At 43.5% G+C, this 15,096-nt stretch overlaps 1 protein-coding gene across 7 annotated transcripts in view; it reads right to left on the minus strand.

Annotated features, from left to right (window-relative positions):
• The window catches only part of PKP4 (plakophilin 4), a 247,002-nt gene that overhangs the window by 78,870 nt on the left and 153,036 nt on the right, over positions 1 to 15,096 (minus strand). For 4 of the 7 annotated variants that reach the window (XM_083154010.1, XM_083154011.1, XM_083154006.1 and 1 more), the window contains 4 exons: positions 14,898 to 14,932; positions 5,122 to 5,253; positions 4,830 to 5,017; positions 3,247 to 3,823 (listed from right to left, as the gene is read on the minus strand). In XM_083154010.1, the coding sequence (XP_083010136.1) occupies positions 3,247 to 3,823; positions 4,830 to 5,017; positions 5,122 to 5,253; positions 14,898 to 14,932 (932 nt within the window). The remainder of the gene's footprint in view (positions 1 to 3,246; positions 3,824 to 4,829; positions 5,018 to 5,121; positions 5,254 to 14,897; positions 14,933 to 15,096) is intronic. The other 3 variants (XM_083154013.1, XM_083154007.1, XM_083154009.1) reach the window with 2 other exon arrangements.

Genomic DNA, 15,096 nt, shown 5'->3' on the forward strand with positions numbered 1-15,096 from the left:
TCGGCCTGGCATACCACACCCAAAATAGCCTTGCCTGCAGTGTATTTGCCCAGGTGATAGCGACGCTGTATGGCCGGACATTGCTATCGCCCATGTGTACACACGGGGCGATTATTATTACATTTTATTTATAAGGCGCCACAAGTGGTTCGCTGTGCCTTCATGTGCGATCATGGAAATCTTTAAGACACAATATTCTTATGATTTACATTTGGAGAGAAGGATTACTATATATTTCACCACACACATACAGATTCACAAGTTTGTACAATTATAAACAAGCGACCCATGACACCGATCGGACACCATATAGTGAATATTTTCATAAAGTGTAGACTACTGGCGGTTTTAGCAGTGCACAAGCCGGCAGAAGTCTAATTCCTAATTCCGTTCATCATTAGAATCCTTCTCTTATTGACTGAGCAGGCTGGAAAAATACTCGCTTAAGCAAAATTCTTATTAATTGCTAATAAAATCCAAATTTCTATAATAAGCAACATAAAAAGAATCATTAGTAGACTACTAAAACTTCTGGTAGGCCTAATAAATCAACCTACTGTACTTTATTGTAGAAAGCGGCCACACGCACAGGCAAAACGAGATCTGGCTAGCCACACATCAGTGCTGAATGACCCAATGGTGCCACATTTAGTACAGGCGGACTAGGACAGCAGATTCAATCACATCAGTAAGAAAGCTGCACTACATTTTCTATTTAACGGATCACTGTCTGATCCGTAGGGCTGATGTTTAACTGAAAATGGTGGTCATATTGGCCACATCTACTGAGCGCAATGAGACCAGTTAAGACTAAAACCTACAAAATGGTCATCAGAGCTATGCTATATGGGATCTAGATGACAGGTCGACAGCCATTCCACATGCATTACGTTGACCAGTTCCTATGGTCGACAATTTAAAAAAAAAAAAAAAAATTATTCATGTTTTTATACTTTTCCATTCACATCGACTACAATTGAGAATATTAACCTTGCCCAACAACCTTGACACTCCAGTTGTTGTTGAACTACACATCCCAGCATGCCCTGCATCAGTTTTAGAATGGTCAAATAGCAAAACTGTAGCAAAGCATGCTGGGATGTGTAGTTCAACAACACCTGGAGCGTCAAGGTTAGCCATCAAGGCTCTAATATAAAGACTGATATGGTTTAAACTCAAACAATCTCGCGCTCACACACTTAGCAATCCACCACCCGATATGACTGGCCACATGAATCATTATTGAGGTCAGCGTTAGCTGTTCCTGCCAGTGGGAATGACATTTGTACTCACATGCCGATTGGCCAGCTGATTCATTGTTTGTCGACAATGCAAATAAAAGATCATAAAGTGTGTACCCAGGGGGTATTCAATATGGGATTCCAAATGTTGTGACAGTCGGAATCCCAGGACTGTATTGTCGAAAAACGTCAGATCTGACCGCTTCATTGTTCTCTTTAACAGCAGCATTGAATAGGTGAGTGCCGGCACATAGGGGCAGATGTATTAAGCCTTAACATGAGATACATTCAAGTGTGATAAGGAGAGATAAATGTCCAGCCAATCACCTGCCGACTGCCATGTTACAGGCTGTGTTTGAAAAAAGTCAGTAAGGAGCTGATTGGCTGGACGTTTATCTCTCCTGATCACCCTTGCATTTATCTCTTGTTAAGGCTTAATACATCTGCACCAGTGTCGGCTAAGTTGGAAAAGGTGACGAGATGAAGTGCAGTTGGAGAACTACATGGGGAAGAATGAAAACATGAAAAACCCTCCTCCTTTTATAACACCACCAACTCATCACTAGGCAAGTAATAACTATGTCATAGACCACCAAGTTTCCTGAGAAGATATTCTATCAACACAATGTTGAGCGACACACAGCAGGAGCATCAGATCTTTAACAAGACGTGATTCTCTGAAACGGTTATTAGCTTTTTACAAACATAATAATTAGGAGATCTCATTCATCTACAAACATGACATTAAGCCTATGCCCATCTCATCAGTCCCGCTGTAATTGTAAGCAATCCGGCAATCGCTTCTTGTGCACGCACCGCTTCCGCATTTAAACACCTATTCTTGGCTACCTTATACCGACAATTATTTCTTCGACTGAATTCTATTCATCTAAAGGCAATTACATGAAAAAATAGCACGAGGAAATTGGGCAATTCGTTATTGATAATTGCCATTCCCACCTGGCATGATTTCTCTGATCTAAATTTCTAAGATAATCGTTTCATCTAAAAGGTACTCTACGGTTTGGAATTCATGTACATTCTGCCCAAGGCACAACAGAGGAAGGTCTCAGAATGCAGAATGACACAGGAAGGCGCAGAATCTTAATCGCCAAGTTTTCTTTACTGTACAAGACCGTCATTAAACAGAGAGAAAAACCAAACAGGCAAATTATCTACGCAAACCTGCTGACGACATGCACGGTGCAGAGCCGTCATTACCATCCTTCATTAATATACTGCTCAGTGACCTATTAAAACAGCTCGGCTCAAACATTGTTGTACAGCATGGGCATAGTAAAAGTCATTTTACCTTGAGCCCCATGTCATTTATAAAAACTGGGCCAAAATTTGTATTTTTTTTACCAGTTATTTATAGAACTCTCACATATTCTGCAGCACTGAGCAAAAAACGCCCCCAGTAGAGTTTACAATCTACATTCCCTATCACACACACTGGTTCATTTTTGTCTGGAGCCAATTAACCGAACAGTATATTTAGAGGAGTTTCAAGAGAGGAGAGGACCCGCGTGCAGCCTCCGCTGCGGGCTTCCTCCTCCTCTCTGGCCGCAATTAGACTCTAGCATTATGCCAGTCTACTGGGCATTCACAGGTCTCCGGGAACATGGCGCCTGTGTCTTATTTCCAGGGACATATCCAGTGCGCATGCGCAAAACACTCGGAAATGGCCGCAGTGCCGAGATGCAGACGCGGTAATATAGAGGGGTAAGTACAATGCATGAGTATATTTTTTTGGAATACCCAGAGGAAACACACATGTATGGGGATAATATACAAACTCCACACAGAATATGCAATTGTGGGAATCGAATCTAGGAATAAAATGCTGGGACACAATAATGCAAACCATTACACCATCCATGCTACTTCTTATATACTTACTCAAATTTTATATATTACCTGTTCTGCTGCATTTGTGTAATCTGATACAAGAAAGTGCGCATTCACAGTATTCCTAAAAGTATACAGACTGCTTTGTACCGACCTGTAAGACTGTCCGGCCTTGGTGGAACCATTCTTTCATAGATGTCATAAGGCTGATGACCATACTGGTCAATATCATGCACATTTCTCGGCAAAGTCCCCATGTGCTGTGGAACTGCAGTCATTCCAGCTCGCTTCGGAGAAGATGATGATCCCATAGGGGCTTGGCACGACGACCCAACTCTATTTTGTGCATCTGATAAAGTTAGTGGGGAACCAACCCTGACGGAGGTGCCTAAGGTTTGATAAGCGGACGTCATACCATTAGGGTTGGTGTTTTGCCTAGAAGTGATAGAAGTGATCCGTCGCACACCGGTCGGCGAATTAGACCTCCGTATGGTGTAAGGAGAAGCTGCTCTCTGAGAAGGTAAGGTTGTAGAAGAGTAGGTGTTTGCAGGAGGAGGAGGAGGTTGGGAATCTGTAACCGTTGGGGAACCATACCCACTTCCCAGAGAAGTTCTCAGTGACCCTCTAGATGGAGATACACCAGTTCCAATGACATAAGAAGGCGACTGTGACCTTGACGGAACGGAGCTAACACGCCGAACTGCTCGGTTGGCTGCCATAGCATTTGGTGGCTAAAAAAAGAGAGATTTCAGTTAATTAAATTGCACAGAATACAAGCAGTGACTACTACAGATGTCTCTTTATACACCTAGCCTAAATTTACCATGTGAGGTAAGACACTTGTTGTTTGTGAGCCCCCAGGTCCCAGATGGCATTTAATCCAATCATGTGCTTTCTGTGTGTGACAGTGTATGTATAGACTTGGCATGGAAAAAATCTGCGAATGTCGCACTGTAGTACTTTGTATACAGATTTATTGGCGTATATAAAATGATTCAATATATTCCCCTAGCATTCCCTAGCAACATCACATTGCAACCTGGCGCGCAGAGAGGGGCTGTTTGGCACTAGTGCAGCAAAATTGACTTGTCTAGGTTTCATTAGCATTCCACGCAATTATATTACAACTACTTCAGGTGTTTATTCATCTTGCAACTGTAATTCTCTTAGGAATGTGAATTTATATAATCATTATTGTTCCAACCTTTTCATTTCCGTTTTAAAGAAGCCAACAGAGTAAATCCAAACCCCTATACACAAGAACCCCTAACTCTAGTTATACTTGATCTCTGATCCCACACGCCAGCAGGAGAACATATAGAGTAAGAGAACGATCAGCCCCACAGAGCTCTTGGAGCTGGCTTCTAGCTCCGATACACCTGCCATACCCAGGAAACACAGGCAGCAGGGTTAAGCACTAATACAAATCCCTCTGGGTAACAATCAAAGACCGTGCTCTTTCCCTAATGAAACAAAAGCATCAAACTCCTGATAAACGACTTCCCCCTTCCACTTACTCACTTTTATTATACCAGTTACAGATGGCATCTTCTGCAGTGTAATGCCAGGAAACCATTTGGTATTACAGTTATAACTTCTGAACGACAAGATTCACTCCTGTCACTTATTATTATGTGAGCACAACAATATACATCTGCAGAAAGTTGCCCTTATACGGAGGTAGAAGCAAGATAGTGGAAGCGTAGAACGTAACACTACACCCTCCCAAAGAATTACCTGGGCAAAGGTCTGACCTTCAGCCCTTGATGTCCTCACCATGTGGTTACTAGTAGATCCGGAGAAGGAATGTTGCTGGCGAAGTTCGGCTTTGCTCACATTGTGGTTATGGAAGGTCCCGGCTTCCTGGTACCCGCTATCAGAGTAGGAGTTCATTTGTGTTGAGCTCCTGGAATTACCTAAAGATCCTGAAAGCAAAGAGAGAAGGATGAGGGGCACAGTATAAGTAAGGAGTACAAAATAATGACCTGAAAGGTATTTTGGTAATAAACAAAAAGAGCATAGAACAGACCCTCACTTTCATGGAGAGACGTCTGTTCTGGGGAGTACATAGTTACTGGTTCTGGGTCAGATCTGATGAGGAAGTGGTTGGAAAGGGTAGAGTCAGGCAGTCTAGGCTTAGGGGGACCTCCGGATGATGCATCTGAAACAAAAAAATAAAACATGAACTTGTGACATTTAAACAGTTTTGTAATCTGTGCAGGGAAAAAGGAAAAAACCCACAAAGTCAAATGATCCTTTAGATTTGCTATCACAGTCCTCGATCTTTAATACGAATAAAGTGTATGCCTCCAAGTGTTAGACATGAACTCTCAAATAAATACAAAACAGTGAAACGAACAAGAGTTCTTGTAGAACAATCACATTAAAAAAGGGAAGGATTGGATCCCTATAATGAGAATTGGAGTACGGTCTGTGTATTGGATCACGGTTGGGTGTCTAGAGAAGGGTACTGGCATATCAGTTTTCCGTCCAACATGTACCTATATTATCCTTGTGAGTATGGTTCGGATTGAGATGTATCCTAATGCCAACAGTGCAAACATATGCAAATGATACAGCTGCTGGTATTTGTATTGAAATGCCCACTGGCCGTTTTTGAGACTCCAAGTGGCTGTGTGCAAAGTCAGTGAGTTGGTGGCACATCAGTTGATTATCGAACTGTTGCGTAGCACTATGGTCGCAGGAAGCGAGACACCTGAGCCACAGATAGCGGCCAAGCAGTTCCCATTCAGCGGGACCCGCCTGGCTGCAAAGAGCCTGCATACAGCCGCCGGGTCCTATGGTCCTTTCTGGAATAATACAAATAACATATGTGTGTGTGTGTGTGTGTGTGTTCACACGGTGCGCACTAGAAATCTCGTCAGCAGAGGCCAGATCCTGTTCTGCAGGATCCGGCCACACCCTGTGTGTGACCCCACACAGCCTCCTTGCGGCAAAGTGGGTCCCGCTACATGGGGACCTGCTTGGCTACTGTGTGTGGCCCAGCACTTACTGTGTCAGAGAAAGCTCAGTAGGCTGAGCAGTGCCCCAAAAACATTGACAACTCTCCTCAGACATTCAATGTTTTTTCCACATCCAGAGCATTCTGGAAACTTTTATCATACAATATCTGGTCATACAGCTCTCTGATATGTGTATATACATATTTTTCCTTGTATAGCATCATATCTGATTTGAGCAGCATCCATTTAGATCCCCAAAAACCCGGGGCAGTTTCAGCGGATATAGATGGAGATATGGTCACTGAGCGACCATTTCCCTGTGTGTACAGGGCGATGGACGATGAGAGCGTGCTCCATTGACTGGCCCTGCAATGGTCACTGGAGCATGCTCCTGTGACCAGCGGCTTCCCCGGTAGAGTGTGGCGTGGTATATGGTCCTGACAGTCGGGATCCCGACAGTCATTAGCCCGACATCGGGATCCCGACTGGCCGGACTCGGGCAGCGGGGTGAGCGCAACATAGCCCCTTGCGGGCACGCCACCTATTCTACTCTCCCTCTATGGGGGTCGTGAACCCGCACGAGGGAAAATAGTCGGTGGCCGTCGGGATCCCGACTGACGGGAAACTGTCCGGCACCCGTAGTGGGTCTCATTTTCATGAGGAACTATCACTGGTCGCTGATAAAAACGTGTGTACGGAGCTTTAGGGTGATCAGTGTGTTTATGTATATGTGAATCTAATGCGCATGATATTTGTGTTTGTGCGAGTACATACACTAGCATGATGCAGTATGTATGTGCTTTACATAAATATAATAACAATCGGTACTTGTTTCCTAGCACGGCGCCCACGATATTCAGTCGTATGGCATTGTATTCAATTTAAAATTGTATACCATTGTATATGGCCTACAATGGAATACAATGCGATTTTAAATTGTATAAGCACCCTAATGGGTTTTTTCAATGCTAAATGGTCCCCCTATACGATTTTTAATTGTAAAAGCCCCTTAATAGGTGCTTACAATGTTAAATGCCCCCCCACGCCACTGCCACTATCAATGCCAACCCGAAGCGTGGCGAGCGCAGCGAGCCCGCGAGGGGCGGCGGTACGCATCATCCGACCTTTTCATACCCCCACTATCCACGTCGGCGTGGAGTTGATTTTATATAGTGTGGAGAGCGCAGCGAGCCACAGAGCCCGAAGCGTGGTGAGCGCAGCGAGGGGACGTGCATTACTTCACATGTATTCCACGTGCGCTTGCCACGCTTCGGGCTCGGTGGCTCGCCACACTATATAAAATCAACTCCACGCCGACGTGGATAGTGGGGGTATGAAAAGGTCGGAGGACGCGTACAGCCGCCGCTCGCCCTGCTTCGGGTTGGCGTTGATAGTACGGGTGGCATGGGGGTGCTTTTAACATTGTAAGCACCTATTACGGTGCTTATACAATTATTTATCTTATAGGGGGCACATTTAACATTGAAAACACCCATTAGGGGTGCTTATACAATTTAAAATCGTATACCATCTGCTAACATTCAAAGTATGTAGTCGTCAAAGGCATAGTATCTGCCAATGTACTGCGCCAGGCTCTCTGACAATGATACAGAGCAGGATAACCAGGGCTTCCCATCCTCTGACCTAGAGCCCACATCAGACTGTTGTGTGTTAAGTCCACTCGTATCTCTCATTATAAAAGCCAAACAGCCCTGCAGAAACCTCACAAACCCACAGTAATAGTGACTCGCTTATAAATGGTTCATTGTTTCGAAGAGCAAATTAGATTTCTGTGAGCTTTCCTGCACAAACCAACCACAAATTAAGACCAATTGGATAGAGAAAAAACAATTCCCAATGAACATTAGCACAACTGCAAACGCATTAGCTTAAGTGTCTTTCAATTCTCTGTAACAGTCACGCAAGCAAAAGTAAATTAATAAACAGCTCAAAAGCATATAAACATGCACACAAAAATACTTTTGGCAGTAACTAATAGGAGAAAATAATGAAATTAAATTTAAAAAAGCCACCATAATATCCAACAAACACAATAAGCCACTCTGCTTAGCTGGTAACCAGAGGTTGCAGGAATAATTTGCATACTTCATAAATTTAATCAAGTGTGGGATTGCAGACACTTTAAAACATGTGTGAGGCGAGACGATTATGAACATCACTCAGATTCTGAATTGAACAGAGTTGAATTGTCACAAAAATGATCATAAATAGGAAACAGGCAAGCTGTGAAGGCGTCGGTGGGAAATAAATAAATAAACCGGTGGCAGGTTCCAACATCTCATCAAGATCATTTCTTTAAATGAACTCATTCCACGGGATGCCAAGAACCCATTCAGATGATTTAATTTTAGGTCTGCTGCTGCTCGATGGCTTCAAGTGCTATGCAAATATTTTGGGCTTGGTGCGTGCATTATTGCTGCTGATTGGGTTGTGATGACTGCATACAATCACCTTATGGAGAGACTGGAATGGCACTAATCCCGCGCTCCAAACCGCTCAGCCTTGTTAACATGCTATAAAAAAATCAGAGAGCACTTCACAGTGCGGAAAAATTATTTCCGCAGAAACTCTGGCAAACCAGCTGATGCAGATAATAAGAGGAAGTGACACAACCACAAGATGCAATAACCACCACAACACCCCCCCCCCCCCACACACACACAAAAAAGTCCCACGCTTCTTATATATGTAAATATAGCACACACATTCTATAGATTTATTAGGGATATTTTAACCCAGTGGTTCCCAACCTGGGGTACTCTGCAGACCAGTTGGGGGTACTTGGAAATAATATTGGTAATGGCGGAAGAAGAAAAAGTCTCCCAATGGCAAAAGAAGTCTACCATTGCCATGGAAACAAGCCACGTTGTGTTATTTCCAGTTCTATCTGCAGCGTCATCAGCGTCTCCTCGTGCTTTTGCCCAACCAGCAATTCACTGAGAGCTACCTGCGAACATCTGTCCCCCACTGACATGGGTGGAAGAAGCATTAATCCTACAGGCGTTAGCGGGAACTCTAGAGACAATACACAGCCAGCGGCCAGACAAAGACGGACCTGATTCCTGACCATATACTAGTCCACGGCTACTTCTTAATATTAGGACACGCATACTGCTCACTTCCACTCATAAGTACGGGGGAAATTTCAAATTGAGAGGAGGGGTACTTATAAATGAAAAGCCTAATCAAGGAGTACGGGAGAGAAAAAAGGTTGGGAACCACTGTTTTAACCAGTCCTAATGTATATAATCAAATATACTAGAGTCAGCATGTTGGGGGCTGCACCAATGGTTATAAGAGAGCAGCCTATATATGACTGGCTAGAGATCATCGGGTGCCGGACAGGGTCCCAACAAGTCATTTACCCAACGTCGGGAACCCGACTGTTAAAACACCGACACACGGGTTCCTGGCGGCCACCGGCTATTCTCCCTCGTGGGGGTTCATGACCCCCATAGAGGGAGAATAGAATAGGTGGCGAGCGCAGCCACACCCATCATCTCTGTGGCACATAATGCCTGATAAGGCATTGGCTCCTAATGATGGGCTGCATTCTCAAAAATATTGATTTACAAAATTACTGCATTTGCTGAATGCAGACGATCAGTACATAAAACAACCTACTGTAAGGCTTCATTTTGAATCCATCTGTATAAATCAGGCATGTCCAAACTATGGCCCTCCAGCTGTTGTGAAACTACAAGTCACATCATGCATTGCCACAGTTTTGCTATTAGGGAATGCTAAAACGATGGCAAGGCATGCTGGGATGTGTAGTTTCACAAGAGCTGGAGGACCACAGTTTGTCCATGCCTTATATAAATAAAAGGCTACTCCTCAACTCTATTGGATGAAGTACTGCCGCTAACCACTAGAGGTGGACTGCACTTAAATGGAGCAAATTTCTCGTGTGCTAAAAGGTCATAACAAAAGTGAAAGCAGTTGTTGCAGGGACACTGATCGTTTTAAACTTGGTGGATATGGACAGAGGAGGCTGTGAAGACAGATTAGAGGTAGGAGCAGATAGTGACTAGGGGTGGAGAGTCACAGCTCAGTGAAAGTACATTGCAGAAGCCTTTGACAGGCTTTTAGACAGTATTAGTATTTAGTTGGCTCTCACTGGCTGCCTAAGAATGGAATTATATTTGATCCTTTGGTTTGGTAGAATGGGGACTAATAAAACTCATTGTACTCCATCAGTGGGATACACAATTACACATGAAGCACACTGTTCTCAGCATGTCAGAGTGGGAGATATAACAGCCCAGACAGAGCTCAGGTGAGAACGCCAAAGCCGCTCTGCTCACCAAATCCTGCTCCATGTGATGGAGTTTTCCATGGTAGTTACATTAAGGACTGTAAATAATCCTGCACAGTATCATGATGAATGTAAGAGCTTGACAGTCATTTATGTAAACCCCCCCTCCAACAAGTAAAACAATAGAATACCCACTTCCATGAGATTGCTACTTCAAGATGCGATGTGCATTTACAAGACCACTCATTAAGATGTAAAAATATTGCTCAGACTAAAAAGAAAAAGCGAAGATGAATGCTACAAAAGACCCATTCCACAGTAGGAATACTTATTTTTTTTTTTTTATTGCATTTGGGGCACTACAATAATCTTTCCCTCAAAAGACCAGAAGTAAAATTCCTATGAATTTGCATTGCAAACACTTAGAATGTTAAAGTCTAAACATTGTGACTCAGCTGCAGACACACTCTCCGCTGAGTACAGAGAGATGCAACTCCTACATCAATCAAAGTACTATATAAATTGCTGCCAATGGACGTGACTGGACTGCTTAGTGGCAGTGGTTAAAATTCTGTGATACAACTGTGCATGACACAAGCTATCCACACAGGAAGCGGTTATCAGCATACACGTGCACTATTCTTCGTACAAGAGAACCCACAGACAGCTCACCTCTGAATAGCACACAATACCACCAATATGTCCAAGGGACACTTATCCTATGTGCACTTGCCCCAATGCTGTCCAGTAACATTCAATTTCAAATGGTAATCTGAGTGATCTGCAAATTGTCCGTAACGTAAGTTGTATGCGCCGGCCCTGACGCATGCGCTGCGTGCGAATAACCACTTTATGTTACACAGCTGTAATGGCATTCAATTCTGAATCAGCCCCTTTGTGTGCCTTTGGCATATAAACATACAAAATTGTGGCTCATCTTGTTCATTAAATTATTGCCCGACATCAATATGGCCGCAATAAACGGAATTTCCTCCTATTTGCTTTGCATGTAACTTCATACTATGCACTTGGAAACAAAAACTTCAAATCCAAAACGTGTGTTTGTGGGGTTTTTCCCAGGCTCAGTAGAACCAGTAACTTCTCTATTAAAAAGCAGAATATAGTAAAAAAAAAAAACAAAAAAAAAATTCACAAAAAAAAAAAAAACCCATTATGTTACGGGACAGAGATAATAAATGGTTTGGCAAAAATAAAATATGGTTATACACATCAAAAAACAATTATAACTTATACTAGTATATTGTACCAGTTATTCGCAAGGTTCGCTAGCTAAGCGATTTTCTCACTCTCGTCTCCTCTGCCCATGGTTCCTTCTCCGGTTTTAATCTCTCTCCTGTCCACGCATTTATCACTCTCCACCATGTGCCTTTGTAACTCACTCTCCCGCCATCCCCATGTGCCTATCTAGCTTTGGGTGTGGTACAGGGGTTCAACAGTCGGGATCCCAACAGTCATTAGCCCAATGTCGGGATCTCGACTGGCCGGACCCAGACAGCATGGTGAGCGCAACTAAGCCCCTTGCGGGCTCACCACGCTGCGGGCACGGTGGCTCGCTATGCGAGCCACCTATTCTATTCTCCCTCTATGGGGGTTGTGGACCCCCACGAGGGAAAATAGCAGGTGGCCGTTGGGAACCCGGCTGTCTGTGTTTTGACAGTCGGGATTCCGACGTCAGGGAATAGCGTGTCAGGATCCCGTCGGGCACCCCTAGCTTTAGCCTATTTGTTTATTATCAGAGATAAGCGAAGGGCGCTCTATTGACATTTTACTCACCTTATACTTGTATTTTAAAATTGCAGGAAGGTCAAAGTAGCAGAATTGGGGTAGTAGCAGAGAATTTGGGGGTATGTGCCGCACAGGACTTTCCCCAAATTGTCCGGCACTCAAATGCAACTGTAGTTTTGGGGGAATTTCTGCTGGGCCAGGTTTCTCAATGAACTTTCCTGGACCTTTAGTGATGTGGGTGCTTCCAAGTTAAGGACCTCCACCTGGTGGCGGTGGGGAGGTTGTGGTTATTTCATGGGACCTTTAGCTCCAGCAAGTGTCCAGAAAGGTGCATGGGTGAGTCAGGGTGGGGTGGGAAAAAAGGGGATCCAGGTGGGGTCTTTCCCAGTTTTCTACCGATGGCAGGTGGGCTGAGACTGGTTATCTAGTGAGAGCTGTGAGGTGAGGGCTAGGGAACAACCTCAAACAGGTCTGTACAAGTGTGACAACAGAGTTCAAACTGCCTTTGTAATAGATACCTTCCAACTGTTCTGATATGGGTGGGAGAATCCCGACTAATATTGTTCCATTGTCCCCATGGTCAAGACAAAGGGTTACAATGTAAGCCTGTGCAGTGCTCACTTGTATACTAGCAGCACGAATGCTGTAATGGTTATTATAACTACCTCACAGCACTAAAGTCATGAGTTCCATTTCCACCATAGCCCTAACTTTGCAGTTTGTTGAAATATTCTCTATAAAGCGCCATGTAATGTGTGCGCTATATAAATAACTGGTAGTAACACATTTGCAGAGTTTAGAAAGTAGTCCACCCTCCACATTCATCTGGCCTCTAGGTGGCGCTGTTCTGCAGTCAGTGAATGGTATATAATGCTGAGACAGCTCTACTCCTAATGCACCCATCCTCGGTGAAATAAAATTTCATGAGAAAGAAGAGTCACTGTAATTATTCATAGCGCTTCTAAAAAAAATACATAAAATAAACACTAGCTATAATTAAGTATTTTCCCTTAAATGTCAACTTTCAATATCAGTACCACAATAATTTATAGATGGAACAATATTTAAACATCAAGTCCTCAGGAGATGTTACAGCAAAGAGAAAAAGATTATGCCATAATCTGTTGGTTTTATATTGCTGTAATCCTGATTTTCTGCTTCTTTCCAGAAAGTTAGTTTACGTTCAGCTTTTCCCCATTAAGTCTTTTCAATCAAAACAGCTGTTACCATGGAACCATCCTTTAGTGTGTGGCAGATATTCTAAAGTTCCTGGGAAAGAGATGTAACATGAACAAGCCCAAACTCAGCAGGACAGCATTTCAGAGAAACTTCATTTTTTTTTATACTATTTTAATTCTCTGCCTAATGGGACACACACACACAGCGCCTGGCAACAGGTTGCCATGGAATTGCCATGGAAGCGTGCGCCTTTTTGCATTGACGAATATTAAACTTTTTTACAAGAACAAAGGAGAAGGAAAACTTAATTTGGTCATGAAATAAAAATAACAAATGTTCTTTAAGGTTGGGTCTGATACCAAGCCGGTCAGGACTCCGATGGCCACAATCCCAGCAGCTAAAGACTCTTAAATTGCCAATGAATCTTGGGGAGTAATGGAACCCTAATACTATCTGTAACCCTCTCCCTCTTAGCCCAACCCTAATCCTGGGTACACACTAAATTATGTGTACCCAGCTCAACATCGGGAGCAACGGAGACCCAGCACAGTCAAATGCATACACGCGGTGGCCTCAGTGGTGGTGGTGGTGCTGGGCTTCATTACCTCGCTTACCAAGTTTCCTGTCAGTCCGCTCATGCATGGTCTCCAAAGGTTAGAGACAACCATCGGAGCATGACCTGCGTAATCAGCAATTATATTCAGATTATATCATTCAGTAAAATCATTAACAATATAATCTAGTGTGTACACCGCTTAACCTTCGCGCAGCTTAAGCCTAGCTTTCCCCTCCAGCAGCCTAATCCTCCACTAGAACCCAACCTTAGAGCTAACACTAAATACTCACTGCCAGAACCTGCTTACATTATAAGCGCTGGGATCCACCTGTCGGGATCCTGACCACATTCCGTACATAATGGTAAATACAATCCATTATGAAAACATTAGACACCACTGTATAAAGAGTGCAGTTTGGTGAGGATACGGTCTTTAACAAGACAAATACATGCATGGGTGCATACGGGAATATTTTACCATGATTTTACTAACTATAGCTTACACTGGAGCTTAAAGGGCTGATTCTGACTGAGTGCAAAGCTACTAGAGTAGCAAGCATCCATAATGAGCCCGATTCCCTACCTTCAGTTAAGAACCTGCAGGGCTAATGCAGGGGTTTGTGCGCCCTCAAGTGGAAATGCATGCTGACCAATGACTGTACACCCAATGCTGTCATCATAAGTATCACCACCTCCATTCCCCTGCTCCCAATTCCATGCTAGGTACAAGAAATCTGTCACAAATAGGCTTCCCTTCTCTGAGCAGACGATCTGTCAGGGCCGGTCCGTGTGCTCACATTGTTGCCAACCAGTCGCTGTCTTGAAATGAGCCATTGCATGGAAAGACAGATCCAGACACGTACCTTCCATCTCAGACAGGATGGAGACATGTACAATTGCATTTACTGGCATCTGTGCATGGATTGTATAAAAGACTCGCCATCTGAGGCCGTGCAGAGGTCTGTCAGTCAGAACCAGTCCTTAATATACGGGGGATGTAAGAGAATGGTTTCATTCTCTCAGCCAGGTCATACAATGGGAGAAAAGAACTCTCAGATATTACAGGATTAGAGTCTCCATACCTGCTGATCTCCAAGGAAATGACTTTTCTGTAGAGCTGAAACAGAAAAAGAGAGACTCGATGAAGTAACGAATAGTAACTTTGTATCAACATCATGTGCACACACATCTAGGTATAAGTAACAATATTATCCATATGCTCCATGTATATATACACACATGTATATAGTATATCATACATACATCTATCTAAATCATGGA

The sequence above is a fragment of the Crinia signifera genome, chromosome 7 (assembly GCF_055691185.1).
Source record: "Crinia signifera chromosome 7, ASM5569118v1, whole genome shotgun sequence".
NCBI lineage: Eukaryota > Metazoa > Chordata > Amphibia > Anura > Myobatrachidae > Crinia > Crinia signifera.